The sequence below is a fragment of the Aspergillus tanneri genome (genome assembly GCF_003426965.1).
Source record: "Aspergillus tanneri strain NIH1004 chromosome Unknown AapTan_3_pilon_pilon_pilon, whole genome shotgun sequence".
NCBI classification, from domain to species: domain Eukaryota; kingdom Fungi; phylum Ascomycota; class Eurotiomycetes; order Eurotiales; family Aspergillaceae; genus Aspergillus; species Aspergillus tanneri.
The window spans coordinates 1831931-1850849 of record NW_022984630.1 but is presented as its reverse complement, the minus strand read 5'-3'; the positions used below and the strand labels follow the sequence as shown (position 1 = coordinate 1850849).

The following is an 18919-nucleotide window of genomic DNA, read 5'->3' as shown; positions in this document are numbered from 1 at the left end:
AAAGGAGAGACAAATAGGAGAATCATGCTTCCTGAAGAAGAATCCTCAGAAGGAATCTTCAGAGCCTTGTGACCAGCCTGACAGATCGTTCGCATTTTTACAGTACCCAAGTGACGGACTAATTCCCTGCCAAGGATTTCTGCCTTTATCCAGATTCAATTCCAGTAATTACTATAGCCTGAGGCTAGGATATTAAGTACGATATACACTCTCTCACAAAGCTGATGGCAGACACCATGCCCGAGGAAACTCCATGCCCCATCTCTGAAGAAGCGTCCGCAGCTCCTCCTCGGTTCCAGGCACAACATTGACAAATATCCGATCGTCTCGGTCCATTCTCGGCTCCGAGTGGATGGCTCCATCGTCTGATCCTACGCGAAAGAAGACACATTCACCAGGCTGTGTCTGCACTGTATCGTAGCCCTTCAGCTGATGGGCTAGACGCATGCGGACATCTTCGGCCGCCGTCGCACATCCCAGGCACCTGAGCGACGTGCAGCTGTGGTCTCTGTTTTGTGGAAAGGACCGAACTTCCTTCCTCACAGCACGTTGGATAGCTCGTGCCTTGCGATTTTGCTGCAAAGGGATGAATAAAGTACCAGGACCCACCAGAGTCGTCGCCAACTTCCAGTTTGTTCCTTGGCTGCTGGGGGTACTGAGTGGTGATGCTTGACATTGTCTCGAAGACCGGCGCTGATTCCGGTCCAGCAGAGAGGAGAGTAGTGACTTTTCCTGGGCTTTGCTCACATAATTGTCCTCAGAGCCAGCTGTTCGACTCGGCAGATCCATTCCAAAAAAAAAATCGTCCGTATGCCACCGAGGTACGTCATAGTCTCTCGTCTTCTTGCTTGCTCGAACAGTCAACCAATAGTGCTCGATCCCATTCATACTTAAGAATGTCCGAGTAAAGACAAGAAATTCTCTCAGTAAGAGCAGGAATTTTATAGTGTCTCCGTGGTGCAAAGTCGCCTGGATCCATTCCAATAATTTTTCTTGTGCAGGATAACTCAAATCAGGCGAATGACAAGAGGGCGCACTTTCAAGATCAAAAAGCGGGCCACAATACGTCCAAGACGAGGAACATTGTATGCCGATGTCATCAGTCTCGGGGCAGTTCTGGGCTGCAAATCTCAGAATTTGAAAGTCTGGAAGGTTACTGGCGTCCATTGGAGCGTTCTCGACTCAGAATTATGAAGAAACTGGCAGATCAGAGATATTTGTGGTTTATGTTGGTGCTCGAATATCAGAAGAGGATGTCGGTGGAAAAGGAGGCAGTGCAGGGACTCGCTTCCATTTGTATCGTGGGCCCCGTGAGCGGAATCCTTCTAGCCTTACTGAATTGCATGAGAATACAAGTCGATTCTTATTTATTAGTTTATTTATTATTATTATTGTTATTTTGACAGGTTATACATAAACTAATATCAAGGCAACCTTGCATACCTCTTTGTATCCTCCTCGAATCTTCACGACCACACTGGACACCAGTAGGTACCTGGAGGTAGCTATCTGCTAGTATACACTATAGTCATCGAGCTATTAGTTTTCACTAGGGTTTAGCTAATTATAGGTTAGCTCCGGCAAGAAAATTAAAGAGCATCAGAAGAGGCTATCACTAACCGACGGGTCCTTCTTGAGCTCACTCAAGAGCCAGCGCCTGAAGAGGTCGCGGGGTGCGGTGCCCTTTTCTACATTATCAAGTCTCCCCATCAACACACGCATGGTAAATGAGACCATTCCGTGACCTAGGAGTGATACCATCAAGACAGAATCTTTTTCCTTGTTCGAACGCGGCCGGAAGTGGTTCACGATACCTCCACGGCTCTTCAGTTTTTCACAGAACTGTTCTTCCTCATCCTCAGATACCGTAAGTTAAAGGCATGTGCTTCCATGGCCATGATAAGGGGCAAGAGCTCATCATGCAATATGGAGACATCCCTGCCTGCATTGTGCTGCACGGTTATTAGGATGAGATGTGGATAGCTGTGGGTGTTATTCTCTTATTCTCTCTCTCCGTCCACTCGTAAAGTCAAGCACGACGCCTGCCTTTTGGAAACGGAAATCCATTACCCGATGAAACATTCCTCAGGAATAGAGTGTTGGGATGCTACATTGGAGGTATAAGAGTTAGTAGTTTGCCGAAGGATCATCTATAAGTATAGAGTCAAGATGCAAACAAGACAAGACGAATCTCACATTTATCCAGCCGACCACATCCTGAATATAAGAAATAATAAAGGGAACACCATTTTCTCATCGAGAAAATCCAAAGAAACTTGTAGCCCACCTGTTAAAGTTTTGAGCCACCTGCTGCGCCCTGAACGCGTGTTTCTGGTGGATTTCATTCCCTATTTTCCCTCGATAGATCGTGGAAGAGAATAATCGAAGAAGCTCAGCTGCATTCCAAACCTCAACCTAGGGTCTGCGAACCTTGCTGGGTTGATTGGGTGTTCGTCCAGTGTGGGCTAAGAGAGGGGTAGGAAAAGGATCGGTTGTTTGGCCTCAAGAATTGAATCATCTGAAGCCTTGAGGTCCAAAAGCTGTATCAGATGCGATAAGGAAGCAGGACATCGGGGGTGAGGTGCTCCGAATTCAGCAGTTCCAGACTGCCCTTTCGAGAAACCTTATAGAGTGCCTCGTACAAGAATGTGATGCAACGGGGAGAGTCCTGGAAATATAGATCATCATGCGCAAAGAGCAATTGCAAGAACAATTTCCGCGACGTGCTTTAAATGATTGGCATTGGGTGTGGGAAATCAAGACCCGTCTTATTATATTAGCCAAGGCACAATTTCACGAAAATCAATAAACTTGCATTGGATTAGGATCTGGATATTCCTTGACCCATGCCACTATCTGCGATGCTTCCTGGATTATCGAAGGGCACCTCACTTACATTCGACGATGGAAGTGAGTTTGTGAATTATGTCATGTTGTAATTGACCGTCCTTCAATGTGACATAGTCAACTCGCTTGGCTTCGGTCTCGAATGTAGAGGTCAATTGGATTCGTGTAGATCTCTAGGTGGTGCTGGCTCGTGCATCTGTTGTATAGACGGCCTGTAGCCAACTTAGGAGCTTGCTACTAACATTAGGCTCGGTATCCAGCTCCAGTTCGACTGCTGTCTCTGGGTCAGCTTTCAAGTACTTTCTCGGCTGTAGGAAGGATATATTAGACAACCCAAAATTTGCAGTAGCAGCTCCTCGAGCAGCAGCCAGATAGCTCTGGAAATCTATCCGCTGCTGCTGTTTGCCGAGCCTAGTGGTCCCCGAGATTGCGGTCCGTCACGTTGAACATATGATGAACCTGAGGATTGGGGGAAAAGTTGAGATGCAGTAAAATCCCTGTTTTTATAACCTCCAGATCAGGATTAAGATATTCACATTCATGTAGTGACTGTGCATCTTGCCTTTGCTTCACCTGTGTTCTATTCCCAACAAACAGGAAAAATTCTGGAAAACACTGACAGGAGCCATTGGAACTCGAAATAGTTAATCACTAGAAAGATAGACCCTTCTCGGTGAAAGCTGTAGTCAAAAAATTTAATCTTCTTGTTGAAATCGAAACTTAGGAAGAAGAAGAAAAAGAAGTAGGAAGAAGGGCCGGCTAACATATGAACCCTATTATAACAGCGGCTATTCCGATCCTATATATGAAGTTGGCAATATTAGTGATAACACCATGACTACATGAGAAGAGCTACACTTACCACATATCCTACGGGTTCATACAACTCACATACTAAGCGTCTATAGTCCAACAAATCAAAATCATCGCATTTACGCCCTGTCTTCAACCGACATTTTGGTGTTCAGCTTCGACAAGCTGAAGACCTGATTGAGCCCTCGATCCTCCTCTTCCGCGGGGGTTCAGAACCGAATCCAGGTACCCCCTATCCTACTGTTAGGTGGAAAGAGCCTTCTAGTTTTGCTTGGCTAAGAGGGCCTTCCTTACAGCGGTTTCGATGCCACGGCGAAACTGGTACTGTGGCATCGTGTAGCCGCGCTCCAGCAGTCAATGCAACTATTGCACTGGCTGGCATAGTGCCCACGGAAGATGCAGTTGCGCCACTTATCACGATGGCGCCGTCCGTATATATACATATATTAGTATACAACTATAATGTATATGATGAAAGGAGATTACTACTCTTTCGAATCAGCCTCGTCCACTTCCTCTGCACCCTCCTACACCTACATTAGCCAGGGCGTTGGGGGCCAGAGCACGTACCATTTCGTTATTCATTTTTGTTTCTTATTCTTCTTCTTCTTCTTCTTCTTCTTGCTGTTCTTGTTGGTGGTGGTGTTGATGTTGATGTTGATGACGCTGCTGTTGTTGTCGCTGTTCGGGTACAACGATGTTCGCGGTTGTAAGAGAAGAAATTACAATCTGAAGAGGTTTGGGAAAACACAACTCAGCCATCGCCTAAAGAGGAAACTGCCTAGTAAATCGCATTCACTAAAGAGGCATATGACATGAACTGCGCTGTCTTGTTCACTATTCGCATACCAACAGTTGCTTACCACCAATATGTTGGGAAATACTTGACGGGGAGACTTATTTGCAACGGCTTGAGCCCATTCCCATCTAAACCTACTATAGCTACTCTACTTAGATGTGTACAGTCCTCCTGTAGTGTTTGGTCTTCGGAAATGAAGGTCTCTTTGCCCTGTTTGAAGGCCTGAAGTATAAGGACAGGGAGGGTATGATAGGCTGTGATAGGCTTACTATCTTATCATTTACTATATTACAGTAAGGATGTACGTACTATTCGCAGCTTGTATTTCCAGGAGAGACTTGGATGGCATTATCCTCACTTTCACAGACTTCACATTGCGTTAACTATCATGAGTGAAGTCCTTGACAATGACACTTTCCCGTCCATTCCCTGCGATGGCTGCTCTAGTGAGATATACAACCCGCTTACTAGTTTGCCATCTAGATTGTGATGTGCTCCGGACTAACGTCAGATATAGTTATGACAAATAAGGACTATCACCTTCTCAGCTTTCAAGGGCTCACAAAATATAGAAGGTTGGCTACGTCTATCAGTATTATTATCTGACTGCGGCATCAACATCTCTTCTACTGCCATTGCAAATGAATTCGATGACAACCCCTTTGCATTTATTCAACTCATATACATAACAGTGCTATATGTATTCGTCTTATTAAACCGCATAGTGACAAGTTGGATTCTCGAGCGAAAGGTTGAATTTGCCAAATGCAAATTCACTGCAGAGCTTGTACATCGGTAATCGCAACTTTCGGGGTGATACGTCAATATCAAGTGCTGTGGCTGGTGAAGCTACTTATCACTCGCATTATACAAATAGTTCCATAGTTTGCAGGAAATATAACACCGCATAGTGAAGATACTATGTAGTATTTTTTACCATGTTCTTATAGAATCCTGAATCATGATTATAGGTGTCTTGCTGATGAGGTAAAAAGTCTGGACTCGCCTATCCTAAATAATGCGAGTCAGAGCATATTCCAAGAGGCTAGAGCTAGATATGAGGTACTGTGCATAGTTTGGGCATTAGAAATAGTATTTGGACAGCTCAAGACTACTTAGTGATCAACTAAGGCTATTCAGACCGTGCCCAACCGCGACATCCATTAGTACTCCACATGCATACACTCCTCTGATCCTTATTCATATCCAATAATATTCAATGACAAGATATTAAGATCCCGACCTAATACATACACCCTTATAAAGTTAAAGCATAAATAATAGTCTACACGGCCATCCATTCAACCCTACAGAACGCAACGCCGACCGTGCAGATGACAAACGAGAGACAAATAGAACCAAGACGGGTATTGTAGATAGAATGTAACGGATACAGAAGAAATCAATGTAGAAAGGTGTAGAAAGAGTGCTTTTCGTAGATAGAGTAGGTGGGCTTGTGTATTATAGATCAGAGGGTATACAAATGATATTATGAGACCAGCTCAATGCAAAGATGAGGGGATCAAAAACAAGTGGGAAGAGAAAAGAAAACCGACAATTTAAACATGTCGCATGCGTCCTCCCATATACGACCCCGTCGCCGATGCTAGGAATCGCGCTACGAACCCGCCACTGCCGGTATAGCCCGCCACGCGAAGCTTCTTGTTCGACGGTGGTGCATCTTCCATTTTTACTTCCGACAGTGGCCCATAGGGGCCCGGACTCGGAGCGACATCTACCACCTGGATGTCCTCGCCGTCGGTACTGGCGCTGGTGCTGGAGCTAGACTGGTGCGTGCTGGCGGGCGTGTCCCCGCGTGAACTCGGGGCCACGCTGGATGAACGCGAGCTCAACGACGGCACGGTCTCAGCGCGCGACAGCATGGGGACGTCCTGCAGCGACGGAGGCGAGCGCGACAACGGGCGGCGTCGTGGCGGGTAGGGGTAGTAGCGGTCGTTGTCGGCCTGAGAAGTGGGCGAGGCCGAAGAGAGCGACGACAGTGACTCTGGGCTGGGCGGGAGACGTGCATGCTGGGGACGGCGACGAGCGTCCAGGTAAGCCTCCAGCTTCTGGCGTCGCAGGCGACAGGCCAGCATCTCGGCCGACGCATGCAGACGGCGCCAATCGCGCGGCTGACGCCAGTCAGCCTCGCGCTCCTGAAACATCAGGTAGCGCTGACGGATGGGAGCCAGGAAGGGCTCGAGATGATGTAGCAGGTCCTCCTCAGTGACGCGGAGGTCCCAGTCCAGCAGGAACAGCAGCTGGCGCTCCATCAAGTTCACCTCGGGCAGAGAGAATCCGAAGTCATCATAGCCCTTGACGGCGGTGTAGCGTGCCCAATGCTTGTTCTTAGGGCTGGAGTCGTTCAGGTTCTTGGCCGCCAGGATCAATGATGCCAGGAAGATACGATGCACTGTACAGCGCATGCCTTTGGCGACAGGAGGCAGACGCTCGCGCAGGCGGGCCAGATACACCAGCGTAGTCATCAAGGTGGGCACCTGCACCTGGGAGCGGATGACCAACGAGATAATAAAGTCCTCGACAGAGGGCAACGGTGGCAGCGAGTTGTCCAAAGGCGGCGTACTAGGAGGCGTGGGTTGTCCATGCTGATACTGACGGTGATGATGATGCTGTTGCTGGACGGTCACATGCGACTCGCAGCGGATGACCTGCGAGGACTGCAAGGCCAGGTGATTCACCATCTCGCACGACACTGGCTGGCGGATGAATTCGTTCAGAGCCGCCCGTTGAAGAGACTGGACTTGGTCCATATTGTATTAAGGATGATGGTTGGTCTTTGTGGTGGCTGTCGTGAAGGAAGGGAGGAAACTGAGGATAAGAAGGGCGCTGGTCGTCAGTTAAGAACGAAAAGCAAAGGAATGTCAATGCAGTCAGAGTGTAAAGTTGAAGAATCCTGCCAGCAGGAGAGATGGCAAAAGTAAAAATCAAAAAAGGAAAAAAAAAAAGGCGAGAGAGAGAGACAGGAATGCAGAGGTTGTCGTGTCAACCTGATGGATCAAAAAATGAGATTGGGACAACTTGAGGACCACGGAAAAACATCCACGAGCAGGAGAGATGGACAGAATATATTTAAATCAGTCCAGAAATCAGTCCAGATCAGTCCAAGTTAATTTCAACAGTAGAAACCCAAAGCAATGGCTCACACGACCCCCAAAGAGCCATCTGAGGAGTGCGCGAGGCTATAAGTACCGATGGCTGGAGACTGGCCATGCAAGGACGAAGCGGGTGGACGCGCTGCCTGCATTCCGGCCTTTACAACCCTCACGATGATCTCCCATGATTGGCACTCGAGGGATCCAGGTTGGTCTCCCTGTCTGCTCCTGAGTGATTCTCCGCGCGTTGTGAAGGTTCCTGCAGCTAAGCGCCCGCCATGCAGAACCGCCGGCGCGTTCTATATTTGTCGTCATTCGCAGATAGCGATTACTCGCCTGTTCAGTGTGCTCAGGGCTGTTATATTTAGATCACACAAGATGCCCAGCTCGCTCTCGGTCGCTCTCTGTCTATCTACAGTGTGATGGCCAATCCTTCTCCCCTTTTCTCCCCATCCTGCGACCCCGTCGCAGGAGTTGAAACCCGGCGCGTATCGTTGCTTCCTCCCTCTCCTCCTTAACAAAAAAAAAAAAAAAAAAAAAAACTAAACCGTGCTTCCCCATCCAGGCGTCTATGCGGCCGACACCGACACAGTGAACGAGGAGACGCTCATCATCGCGTCGCTGCCAGAGAAGGGCTCGGTGCCTGCCTGCACATGGGTCAGGTACTGGCTGGAGGACAGGCCCTGGTGCCCCTGCAGGTAGGTCAGGAATTCCACTAGGTCCGCTGAGAAGGTTTCCATGGCGGATTGGGCTACGAAGCTGAAAACCATCATCTGCCCATTGGGTCCCTTGTACAGGTCCCAGGTGGTTTCGCCGACCGTGGGACTGGCGATGGGTGAGCCTGTCGACGAGATTGGGCCAGCTCCTCCCAGGGCTGCCAACCAAATCATGACCTCATACTCCTCGTCACCGTCCGCCGAGGACGACGTGAACAGGTCGTAGACAATGTCCGCCACAATGTCTGATCCCGAGGTGTACTGCCAGTTGAAAGTGGTCGGAATCTTGCTGAGGCTGCTTAGCTGCGTGGCCGGGAACTGGTACGCAACGTTGGCAAAACTCTTGACCTGACCCTGTCCCCCAGACCAAGTCCAGCCGGTGTGCCAGGCGATCTCGTTGCCCGAGGCCGAGTCCAACCCCGTACACTGCCTGCCCCCTATGTCGGCGTTGTCCTTGCCCCAGAGGTTATTGTACAGGATGAAGTCACCTTGCTTGATGGTGTCCCACTGGCCGCAGAAATCGTCCCGGCGAGTGAGGGTGCTAGCTAAGGCTGGAGAGCCCAAAGCGAGAGCGGCGAGGAATTTCATGTTTTTTGGTTTTGGTTCTTCGCAGGACAAGAAAGTACAATTGGACGGAGTAGATGGATGAGAAGGTTATTTCGATTCCACAGTTCGGACGGACGAGCACATTCTTATACCCAGTGTGCAGGGGTATCGGCAGTTCCAGATTCCCCATCGTCAGTCCACCGGAATTATCTCGCATTGAATTAATCTGCAGACTAGAGGAACTATCGCCAGTGAGCATGCTGCCAGGGAGCTTAATATGAGCCGGATAGGACCAAAGGGTCCGTGAATGGTGGACTAATGGAGTCAAGTCTTCAACCTGAGACAGCAGCCATCTTGGAGGAGATCCCAAATTGGATGAATTCCAGTGGATTCGGAAAATCGTCGGAGAATACGGAGTATTGGTGGAAGATTTCTTCGATGAGATGGAGTAGGTCCGTTTCGAAGATGGATTATACAGACAGTATAAGTATAGAGCATAGATACTATAGAGTATAGAGGATAGAATATAGAATATAGGGTAGAGAAGTGCCAAGATGCCACCGCCCGCGATACCCTGCGATTCCTCGCATCCGCAATTTCCTTAGCTTCACTTTCTCCGTCCTCCATCTCTTCTATCTCTCGTCTTAATCCTCCATCATGCGTACCTTTACCTTCTTGATCGCCCTGCTGGCCCTTCTGGTCGGTGTGTACAACTATCTGGACGCCCGCCTGGAGCAATTCTATATCTTTGAACCCAACCACCTGCACGACCTGTCCAAGCGTGCCATTGCTACGCATGGCGACAACACTCGTGCCGTCGTCGACTACATTGTGGCGGAGTTGGAGCTGAAGGTTTCGTCGGTTCACGTCAACAAGGACGAGGAATGGGTCTTTAACAACGCGGGAGGTGCCATGGGCGCCATGTACATCATTCATGCCAGTGAGTTTCAATCCCTTTTCCCTTTTGCCACCCCCCAGTTATGGCCGCTAACAAACCTCCCTCCAGGTATCACGGAGTACCTGATCATCTTTGGTGAGTTTTTTCGATGCACCGTCAGGGTATTTCTGACATCGACAACCTCCCTTGTTACTGCCCCCGATCTCCCTGTTCTCAACCGCTAACCCCTCGGTAATGCTAGGCACCGCCATCGGCACCGAAGGTCATACTGGTCGTCATACCGCTGATGACTACTTCAACATTCTGCACGGAACTCAGCTCGCCTACGTCCCTGGATCCTTTGAGCCCGAAGTCTACCCCCCTGGTACCGTGCATCACCTCCGCCGCGGCGAAGTCAAGCAGTACAAGATGGAAACGTCATGCTTCGCGCTGGAATATGCCCGTGGCTGGATCCCTCCTATGCTATTCTTTGGATACGCCGATACCTTCACAAGCACCTTGGACTTCCCGACCCTGTGGGCGACGACGCGCATCACTGCCCGTGAGATGATCTCCAATCTGCTGAAGGGCAAGTTGTAATGGATTCGGATAGATGTGATCTACCTGTAGGTTAGACGGTTTGGCTAAAATGGGTGGATATGTATTATGGAATAAATATTATTCTAATAATTATAGTTCTTATAATTTTCTATTTATTAAAAGAAAAATTATACTTCTTCAGACACAAACGATGCAAACTACCCACTCTGACTAAGCATCCATTATCGCCCATTTTCTCCCATCAATGATCTTTTAGAGGCAAGCGATAACCACGTCAAGAATAGAAAAATGGCGCCCTCAGCCTGCTTCCTCTGTAAAACAGCCCGGGCGGTCATCATCCGACCCAAGAATCGCCAAAAACTCTGCCGAACTTGCTTCCTCCACGTTTTCGAGTCGGAAGTGCATGAGACAATCACCAGCACAGGGCTGTTCCACCACGGCGAACGGGTCGCCATTGGTGCCAGCGGCGGCAAAGACAGCACGGTGCTGGCGTCAGTGCTCAAGACGCTGAACGAACGCTACGATTATGGCCTGCAGCTATGTTTGCTCTCAATCGACGAGGGCATCAAAGGCTACCGCGACGACAGCCTGGAGACGGTGAAACGCAATGCACGGCAATACGACATGCCGTTGGAGATCGTCGGGTACGGGGAACTATACGGCTGGACGATGGACCAGGTGGTAGCGCAGGTGGGCAAGAAGGGCAACTGTACCTACTGTGGAGTGTTTCGACGGCAGGCACTCGACCGCGGCGCCGAGCGCTTGGGCATTCGCCACGTCGTGACGGGCCATAATGCCGACGACGTCGCGGAGACGGTCATGATGAATCTGCTTCGCGGGGACCTGCCGCGGCTGTCGCGGGGTACAAGCATCGTGACGGGGTCAGCGGCGTCGGACATCAAGCGCAGTAAGCCGTTGAAGTACGCCTACGAGAAGGAGATCGTGCTGTACGCCCACCACAAACAGCTGGATTACTTCAGTACCGAGTGTATCTACTCGCCTGAGGCGTTCCGGGGCAGTGCGCGCACGCTCATCAAGGACCTTGAGAAAATCCGGCCCAGTTCCATTCTGGATATTGTGAAGAGTGGGGAGGATATGGCAGATCTGGTCCCGCATGAAATCAAGAAGAGTGCGCAGACCGCAGCAGCAGGCGAGGAGTCTGCCGGAGGGTGTGGAAGCCAGAACGGCCGGACGCGTGGCGGCGAGATGGCTGAAATGGAGAAGAAGTTGGCGCAGGACGAGACGGCGGAGTCACGCGAAATGGAGATCAAGCTTCCGGCCAAGAAGCCGAGTAGGGCGCACAAGATGATCAAGACGCAGACCATGGGCAACTGTGAGCGGTGTGGATACATCTCCAGTCAGAAAGTGTGCAAGGCATGTGCCCTGCTGGAAGGGTTGAATCGGAATCGACCCAAGACGATGATCGAGGTGGGATTGGAGGAGGAAGAGAGCAGTTCGACGTTGATGAGACAGATGGAGAGGGTCGAATTAGGTTGAGCTATCAGAACCGTATGCTCTCAAACATGGAAATACTGATCTAACTTGACCTGACCTGATTAACTGTATCAGGTCGGTTGGGCGTACTCGCCGTTCAACATCCGGAGGTTGAGCTGGTAACAAGTACACCTCAGCTTCGTCCACATCTTCACAGAAGAAGACAAATACAGGACGACGGAAGACAAAAGAAGCCCGCGTTACCAGCCAGCGTCTATAAGATGCATAGAATACATAGGTACACAGAGAGATAAATACAATATAAATTCTCAAAAACAACCAACTCCATATAATACACACCCCCCTCCCCTCCTACCCTACCCCCCTTCCTCCAAAGATCAAAAATCAACCAATCTATCATTCATCATACCATAAGGTAGGTTCATATTCACTCCGTATTCGTCTTTTTATTAGCATCCTCAACCTCAGCCGGTATATCCAACCCCACTCGTCTTGCCGTCAACCGGATCTTCTCCTGTTCATCTAATGACATGCCGGGATTATACCGTTCGAGGAGAGCGACATACTGGCGTTGCGACCGCGCATAGAGCGCCATCTGTTCCGCCTCTTGCAGTCGTCGCGAGAGCTCCTCCTCAACCATCTTCATCTTTTGCGGTACTGTTGCTTCCACCGGTTGTCGATACAGTGCCCGGATTCGCTGGTGAAGTGGTGTCGGCGAGGAGAGCGAGCGACGTGGTAGTTCGCGAAGGAGGGAGCGGTAGGTGGTGAGGGTGTTGGTTTTGGTCATATTTTTTTTTCTTTTTCCTTCTTTTGCTATTTATTTGTTCCGGATGGATGAGCAGATGGTTTTGGTCTTGTTCTATATTGATGTTTTTCTTTCTGTGGTTTTGATAGTTCGTTTCGTTATGAGGTTCAAGGATTCTAAGGCTCTGATGCCGTGGAGTATCACGTGATTTATACTCGGCTATACCGTAGACACTATTAAACAATGCATATATGTACATCATAACCGCACGATCATCACTCATAAGAAACTCATCAGTACAAGTGTCCCTGTATCTCATAGAATCGTGTCATGGGTGTATCCTCCCTCTTTAGCCCCACCCTATCTACTAATCTTACGACCGTAGCCAGCCAAATTTCTTCCGTCCGGTATCACCGCCCGCGGAGGGCTCAACGTGCGTGCTGCGCGCATATAAGTCCTGTCCCCGTTAGTGTCATCGCACACATCATGGAAGTCCGCGAGAGTGGACCTACCTCGTCGTCTCCGGTCAGCTTAATATCGAGGATCAAACGCGCGGCCTCCTCGTAGCGGTGCATGTGCGAGTACGGGGTCGTCTGGCTGCGCTGGATCCCCAGAATAACCTCCCCCATCACTTCGAACTTCCGCCAGTTGATGCGAGTCTTGCTGTCTCCCACAAAGGTTCGGTTGCCTTCTTCAGCTGAGACCAGATCCCGTCGGTGGAGAGGTAGGAACGGGATTCGCTCCGAGAACGAGTTGTCCCATGCCAGTCGGTACGCGAAGTGGCTCTTTTGCGTGCTCATGAGGATGACCAGCCTCATGAAATCCTTCTGCGTTTGGACGGGAACCAGCTCACGTGTCTGCGCCAGTCGATGTACCGGGGTGCCGTTGATCCCGGCAATCACCGCCCCGAGGGAGTTGTAGTTGTTGAGTCGTCGTAGTTTCTATATAATTCAAGTTATCAGCGGGACCGGCACTATTGATTCAGGTGTACGTTTCCAGAACCCACCAGTGCTATGTTCATGAACTTCTCCATCGCCTTGGCCCGGTGCTTCGGCTTATCTCGGAAGAGAATGAAACTGGCGACGAAAAAAGCCAGGTGATTGAATTGCTTGATATTCGGTTAACGTGCTGCAAGCTCTGGATCTTATCCTTGTCGGGACCCGAGATGCTGACATGACGCACGAGATCCCGCGGTCGGAATGAGTTGAACATGATCCAGTCAATCCGCGTCAACTCTCTCGCGAAGTCTTCGTCCGGGATCTCCATTACCTGTCGCCATTGGACCTTAGTGAGCGGGACGCGGGCGGTAAGCTCCAAGTTCTGTGCTTCTCGCTGTGCAGAGTCCAGGTTCAAAAATGTGAACGATTGGCTGGAAATTGTACCCGGCTTATCTACCGTCGATGAGCTCCCCGGTAACCGGGTGGATGGGTCTGGCGCGCCCTCACTGAGGTCCAACGCGCTCATGTTGTATATAGGATCCTCCTCTTCTTCTTCGTCCTCTTCGTCGTCGCCATTCCACGGCCCACCCAGGAACATGGACGGCGAATTGCGACTGGAGTTGTTGAGGACGGTTTCTTGCCCATCGAATCCCTCCACATCGCCGTCTCTGAAAGGCCATCCCACATCGTCATCCTCCGCATTAACTTCGAGATAGGACCCAACTTCCTTGGCGGCGAACATGTAGAAATGGCTCTTTTCTAATGTGGCTACGAAATCGGTGATATGCTTTCGGGTCTTGGGATAAACAAGGTCGCCTGGGTATTCCGACACCCACACGGCCATGACATTGAGTAGTCTCAACTGATCGGCAATACGTGTCAGCTGGTCGTCGATGTGCTTCTCGTTCCGTTCGAATCGATTGATTAGTGCATTCAGCAGGGTGGACGGTGCAGCAAACTTGCGATAGAGGCAGAGAAAGGTGGATGCAAATTTGGAGTCCTGTTTCGACATGGGCTGCGCAACAAGGCGATCCACAAGCTCGTCGAACGTGCAACCGATCTCATTCGAAGACCCCTCGCTAGGAGGCTTGTCCTTGCTTCCCGGGCTTGATGGCGCGCTCCGACGCCCATCCACGTCCTCTTCCATATCGAGAAAGTTGTCAAAAGCATCGGATCCGCCACTATTTCGCCAAGCGGTATGCAGACGATGTTGCCGATTGCGATCTTTGCTCGGCGACGACTCACCTGCGATCGACGGTCTGCGCGGGTTCAGTCGAGCCCCGGAAGGTGGGGTCTGCGGTCGCACCGGATGCGAATTGCTCCGGGCATATCGTGAGGGCTGCACATTCGACGCCAGGATCGGCGAGATTGTCTGGTCGGCGGGCGGACGGTCTACCCCGTATCCATCGACTCCTGAATCGAAGGGACTAGTGATTGGGCCGCCCGCGGCTCCAGAAAACACAGTTGAAGGATTCTCCGAGTTGGCACGAGAATGATGCCAGTCCTGGGAGGGGTTGGTGGAATAGTCAATGAGGTCTAGAGAAGAGAGGGACAATTAGTATCCAAGCCAGACCCTAGTTCTGCGAGATGATCGAAAATTTATGTATGTAGTCTTACTACTGCCACCCTGCTGATCGGCGGAACAACCAGATGGTACGCAAACGCTAGGTTCCAGCCGCGGTCAACTAGCGCGGATATGGTGGACCATCTCCAGCGATTTGGCCATTGTCGTTGCGACTCGGAAGTTTCAAAGTCTGAAACGCGGCGCTCCGTATTCCAAGTCGAGTAAGCGGCAGCTGCCCTTATTTTCCCCCAGTATTTTGCTAGGCAGATGAAAGGGGCCGGGGCGGGGGAATAACATAGGGGGTCACAGGGGAGAAGGTGAAGGTCGCTGCAATTCTATAACACTTACCATATTTATTGCTAATCACAGACCGCAAAACCAGGGCAATACACATCTTTTGCGATCGCGGCGATTCAGGCGAAGTCCTGTGGATCTCATAATTATCCAACACCGGCTCGGAAGGCCCATCCGGGCTTTGAATGTCACATTTACTAGCAACCAATACAAACGGAAATGAGGATGTCGTTAAGGCGTCTAGTCAATGAATTCATCAGTAATGGCGCCCTAGTAGAGGAAGTAGAATAAGCACCCACCTAAAATCCCATTTAGATCGGGGAGGCCCGCAGGTTCAGTCACGTCGTGGATAACCAGAGCTCCATCGATGGTGGGAGCTGATTCATTGCCCAACCGGGGCCAGTTCACGACGCCATTTTCCTCGACAGAGATCTCCTTCGCGCCTATCTCCAGCAAGCGAACGAGATACACAGTCCCGTCCAGTGACATTTTCTTGGTCGTGGCTCGAGAGGAAAGGGGATATTTCATATCAAGGGCGCTTTGGATGAAGGTTGTTTTACCGGCATGGTCTCGACCGACTACGGCAATGGTAACGTGAGGGAAGGTCGGCTTCTGGAGTGGCTGCACAGCATATTATGGTCAGATCCGGTGAACTTCCCGGGTCAATCTGGGTCCCGGACAGAAGAATTGGGCCATACCTCATCACCGACCCGTGGAGATGACACCCCATTCCTCCCCGGCGAGGACAAGATCGCTTCTTCTTCGATCACCGTGGTCCTCACCTTACTGCCGACATCCATCGCGGCCGTTTGGGACGTATCAATTTTGTAGAGACCCCCCGCCGGCGCGGAGAAAGTTCTGCTCTGCAGACCCGGTCGTTGTGGAACCGACGTTGCGTGAACCTGGGTCTGAGCCTGAGCTCTATCACTAGAAGCCCGTTCTCTTCTAGGGAGATAAGAGATCATGGTAAAGTGGTGCTTGTGGTAGTCAATGCACGATGCGGCGGTGCAAAGGGAAATAGTCCGACAGAGCAAACAAGGTGCGACAGCGCAAGGTCCAACTGCTACATGAGTAAGTGAGGCGCACACGCCAGCTCATCCATTGTCGCTCGCGACCGAATCCGAAGAGAAAAGGAATAGAGAAAAAGTCGAGGGGAATGTTTGCTTGGAGCGTTTCTGGGTTTAACCGTCAGTGATTGATTGATTCTGCTATTCTTTTTTTTTTCTTTTTTAGGACGGCAGATTATAGCTCGAATAGAAAAAGGCCGAGTGTAAAACTGTCAGGACACAAACGGCACCAAAATTAGCCCTCGGGGAAATTCTGCACGATGCAGAGTTGGACGAATCTTACGAGAGATCGAATCACAACGACGTATAGGAGAAGGAGGACGATTATCAAGTAGTCATTGATGGAGCAGCAGGACGAGTTGGCTGTAAGACGGCAAGATCTCACTTGAGGATTTTGATTGGAATGGACGGGAGAGGGCTGGCGAGTCCACCGCATGAACCAGGCTTCTCCACAATAATAAAGAATCCCCAGTCCAGCTGTCGGCTTTCTCCCAATTCAGCTAATGATGGCTCTCTGTTTTCTTTCTCTTTATGTCTTTCTCTCTTTCTCTCTCTTTTTCTTTCTTTCTTTCCTTTTTTTTTTTTTTTCCCTTTTTCAGACGCACCCACTGCCAGGACACCCAGTAGTTCGAGGAGGAATCCAATCCAGGAAATGAGAATCAAAACAATAAAGAAATATCAAGGGTAAGAAATAAACTAGAACAACAGTATATGAGTATCAGTAAGAATATCAGCCCGATCAAAAGGCAACGATGCAATATCTTCCAGCCAAAAATTAATCAATTTGTTTACTTGTGCGCGGTCAAGATCTTCACACCGCGTGGAGGCGCACAACTAGTGACTCCGTGTCCCCCGTTCGTTAATACCGAACAGAATAATATTGACTGTTAGTTGCTGGTGAGCATCTCGTTGGTTCGATGGGAAAGAAAAGTTCCTGTCAAGTGAGAATGGGAGAAGGAGATCCCCGGAGATAGTCAACAGGAAGGTCTGTTACATAAATCAAATAAATAGGGAAACGACAAAAACCCCAAAAATAATAAAAATAAAAATAAAAGTCTCACCCCGAGGACCAAATCATCCCAACGATGGGATGGTTATGGATATCCGAATGAGCGAATGGATGGAACCAGAACCAATCCGTGATACGAAACGCGTTGCATTGGGAGACTCAAACTTCTCCCCGAATCGAGTCTCTTTCCCAATCAGAAAAAGGAACTGCCTTCTCCTAGGTACTGTACATCCGGATTCCCCATTCCTTTGCAGTTCTGATCCCGCGACCTATGATCAGCATATCCATCTCCGATCTGATGCGCCGTGAGTGATATTTACGGTTGAACCATCCACACGGAGCAATCAGTCACTCAGTCTACCTTACGGATCATGGGCTTCAATTCAAAACCCTCACGCTTTGTCTTGCTTTCCTTTCAAATACCTGAACGCCGAGAGCCGGAGCAACTAAATAATGGGATCAGCCAACCCATCTTCCTCCTACAGACCAAGACTCCATTTTGCTGGTTCGCTTACCAAGGAGGAATCGGCCACTCGTCTCGCTGTAGGTCGGCCCTGAACTGGTCTCTGTCTCTGTCCAACACTACGAGGTAATGGTGCCTTTGGTCCATACAATCATGATAACAGAATTGGGGCTTTGTCTCTCTCAGTCCGCGATCACCGTGGTCCGTGTCTTAAACAAATCCCGAAGCCGCAGCCGGAAAGCTGGTCAAGACCGAGAACAATTCTCTGTAGTATAATTATTAGTAGATTGGTTGGAGTTCATCCAGAGTAGAGAGATAATTATGTACGTCCCGACCACCCCGATAATTTCCTCCACTGGACGTCTGGCCAGGGAGGGATACTCTTTCATCTCCTCGAGGCATGAGCTGAGGTGACAAGTCATTTCGGAGGCTGTCAATCTTCTGTCTTTGGCCAGATCGTTGCCTCTCCATCGTCCCTACCCTTAGTGGGCTCCATTCTTAAGGATCATAGCTAAGGGGCCACTTAGTACCCGCTGATCCTGGAGACCTTCCACTGACAGCGGCCCTCATAACTACGGCGTATAGCTAGGTTAGTGACACCAGGATATCCTTCCCCTCTCTGGATATTGCTGCTTTTCTTGTCGTCAGAGCCAAGTTCTTAGGATGGAGTTATGGTATCGTAGGGCATGACGGAAACCTCTCCCGGCGTCTACTTACTAAGACCTACTCCTGACCAGCACGTACGGTCGGTATGTATGCCCTGGAGAAGTTTCAATACAGTACTTCATTAACCGTGGAGGTCTGTCTGTCTATCCACTCTCATAGGCCGCACGCGACCCAAATATTTGTCGGTTGTCTTTGAAACTACTCTGATACAAAATACCTCGAGGCACAAATTTTGGGGAAGTATAAATACTGTTAAATGTATAATGTATAACTTATTTCAGCATAGACTTAAAAATAGAATTAATATTGGCCATCTTGAAACTTCATTGCATAGGCATTAGTCTCAGTACTAGTCTTGATACATGGCTAGGCCTAGGGAGTAATTCACCCTCGGCACATAATCGACGTCATGAACTCTTAAGCGACTAGATCCTAGTCGTGACACA

General features: G+C 49.8%; 7 protein-coding genes across 7 annotated transcripts; 2 read left to right on the top strand and 5 right to left on the bottom strand.

The window, feature by feature from the left end:
• Positions 1-213: 213 nt before the first annotated feature.
• ATNIH1004_004408 (uncharacterized protein) lies at positions 214-676 on the bottom strand (the record flags this gene model as incomplete). Its single annotated transcript, XM_033569078.1, has 2 exons — positions 214-484; positions 600-676. The coding sequence occupies 2 exons, from the start codon at positions 674-676 to the stop codon at positions 214-216; spliced, it is 348 nt and encodes a 115-aa protein (XP_033427884.1).
• Positions 677-6018: 5342 nt separating this feature from the next.
• ATNIH1004_004407 (cyclin family protein) lies at positions 6019-7230 on the bottom strand (the record flags this gene model as incomplete). Its single annotated transcript, XM_033569077.1, has 1 exon — positions 6019-7230. The coding sequence occupies one exon, from the start codon at positions 7228-7230 to the stop codon at positions 6019-6021; it is 1212 nt and encodes a 403-aa protein (XP_033427883.1).
• Positions 7231-8141: 911 nt separating this feature from the next.
• On the bottom strand, positions 8142-8876 carry xgeA (putative endoglucanase; the record flags this gene model as incomplete). The annotated part of the gene is made up of 1 exon (XM_033569076.1): positions 8142-8876. One exon carries the CDS (start codon positions 8874-8876, stop codon positions 8142-8144), a length of 735 nt encoding a protein of 244 aa, XP_033427882.1.
• A 615-nt stretch (positions 8877-9491) lies between these two features.
• Positions 9492-10311, top strand: erg2 (C-8 sterol isomerase ERG2; the record flags this gene model as incomplete). The annotated part of the gene is made up of 3 exons (XM_033569075.1): positions 9492-9774; positions 9841-9867; positions 9974-10311. 3 exons carry the CDS (start codon positions 9492-9494, stop codon positions 10309-10311), a joined length of 648 nt encoding a protein of 215 aa, XP_033427881.1.
• A 249-nt stretch (positions 10312-10560) lies between these two features.
• NCS6 (putative PP-loop ATPase superfamily protein) lies at positions 10561-11769 on the top strand (the record flags this gene model as incomplete). The annotated part of the gene is made up of 1 exon (XM_033569074.1): positions 10561-11769. One exon carries the CDS (start codon positions 10561-10563, stop codon positions 11767-11769), a length of 1209 nt encoding a protein of 402 aa, XP_033427880.1.
• A 385-nt stretch (positions 11770-12154) lies between these two features.
• ATNIH1004_004403 (LYR motif-containing protein) lies at positions 12155-12514 on the bottom strand (the record flags this gene model as incomplete). Its single annotated transcript, XM_033569073.1, has 1 exon — positions 12155-12514. One exon carries the CDS (start codon positions 12512-12514, stop codon positions 12155-12157), a length of 360 nt encoding a protein of 119 aa, XP_033427879.1.
• A 331-nt stretch (positions 12515-12845) lies between these two features.
• ATNIH1004_004402 (putative Ras guanyl-nucleotide exchange factor RasGEF) lies at positions 12846-16233 on the bottom strand (the record flags this gene model as incomplete). The annotated part of the gene is made up of 7 exons (XM_033569072.1): positions 12846-12929; positions 12985-13413; positions 13479-13580; positions 13646-14946; positions 15323-15508; positions 15568-15889; positions 15967-16233. The coding sequence occupies 7 exons, from the start codon at positions 16231-16233 to the stop codon at positions 12846-12848; spliced, it is 2691 nt and encodes an 896-aa protein (XP_033427878.1).
• Between the last annotated feature and the right edge of the window lie 2686 nt (positions 16234-18919).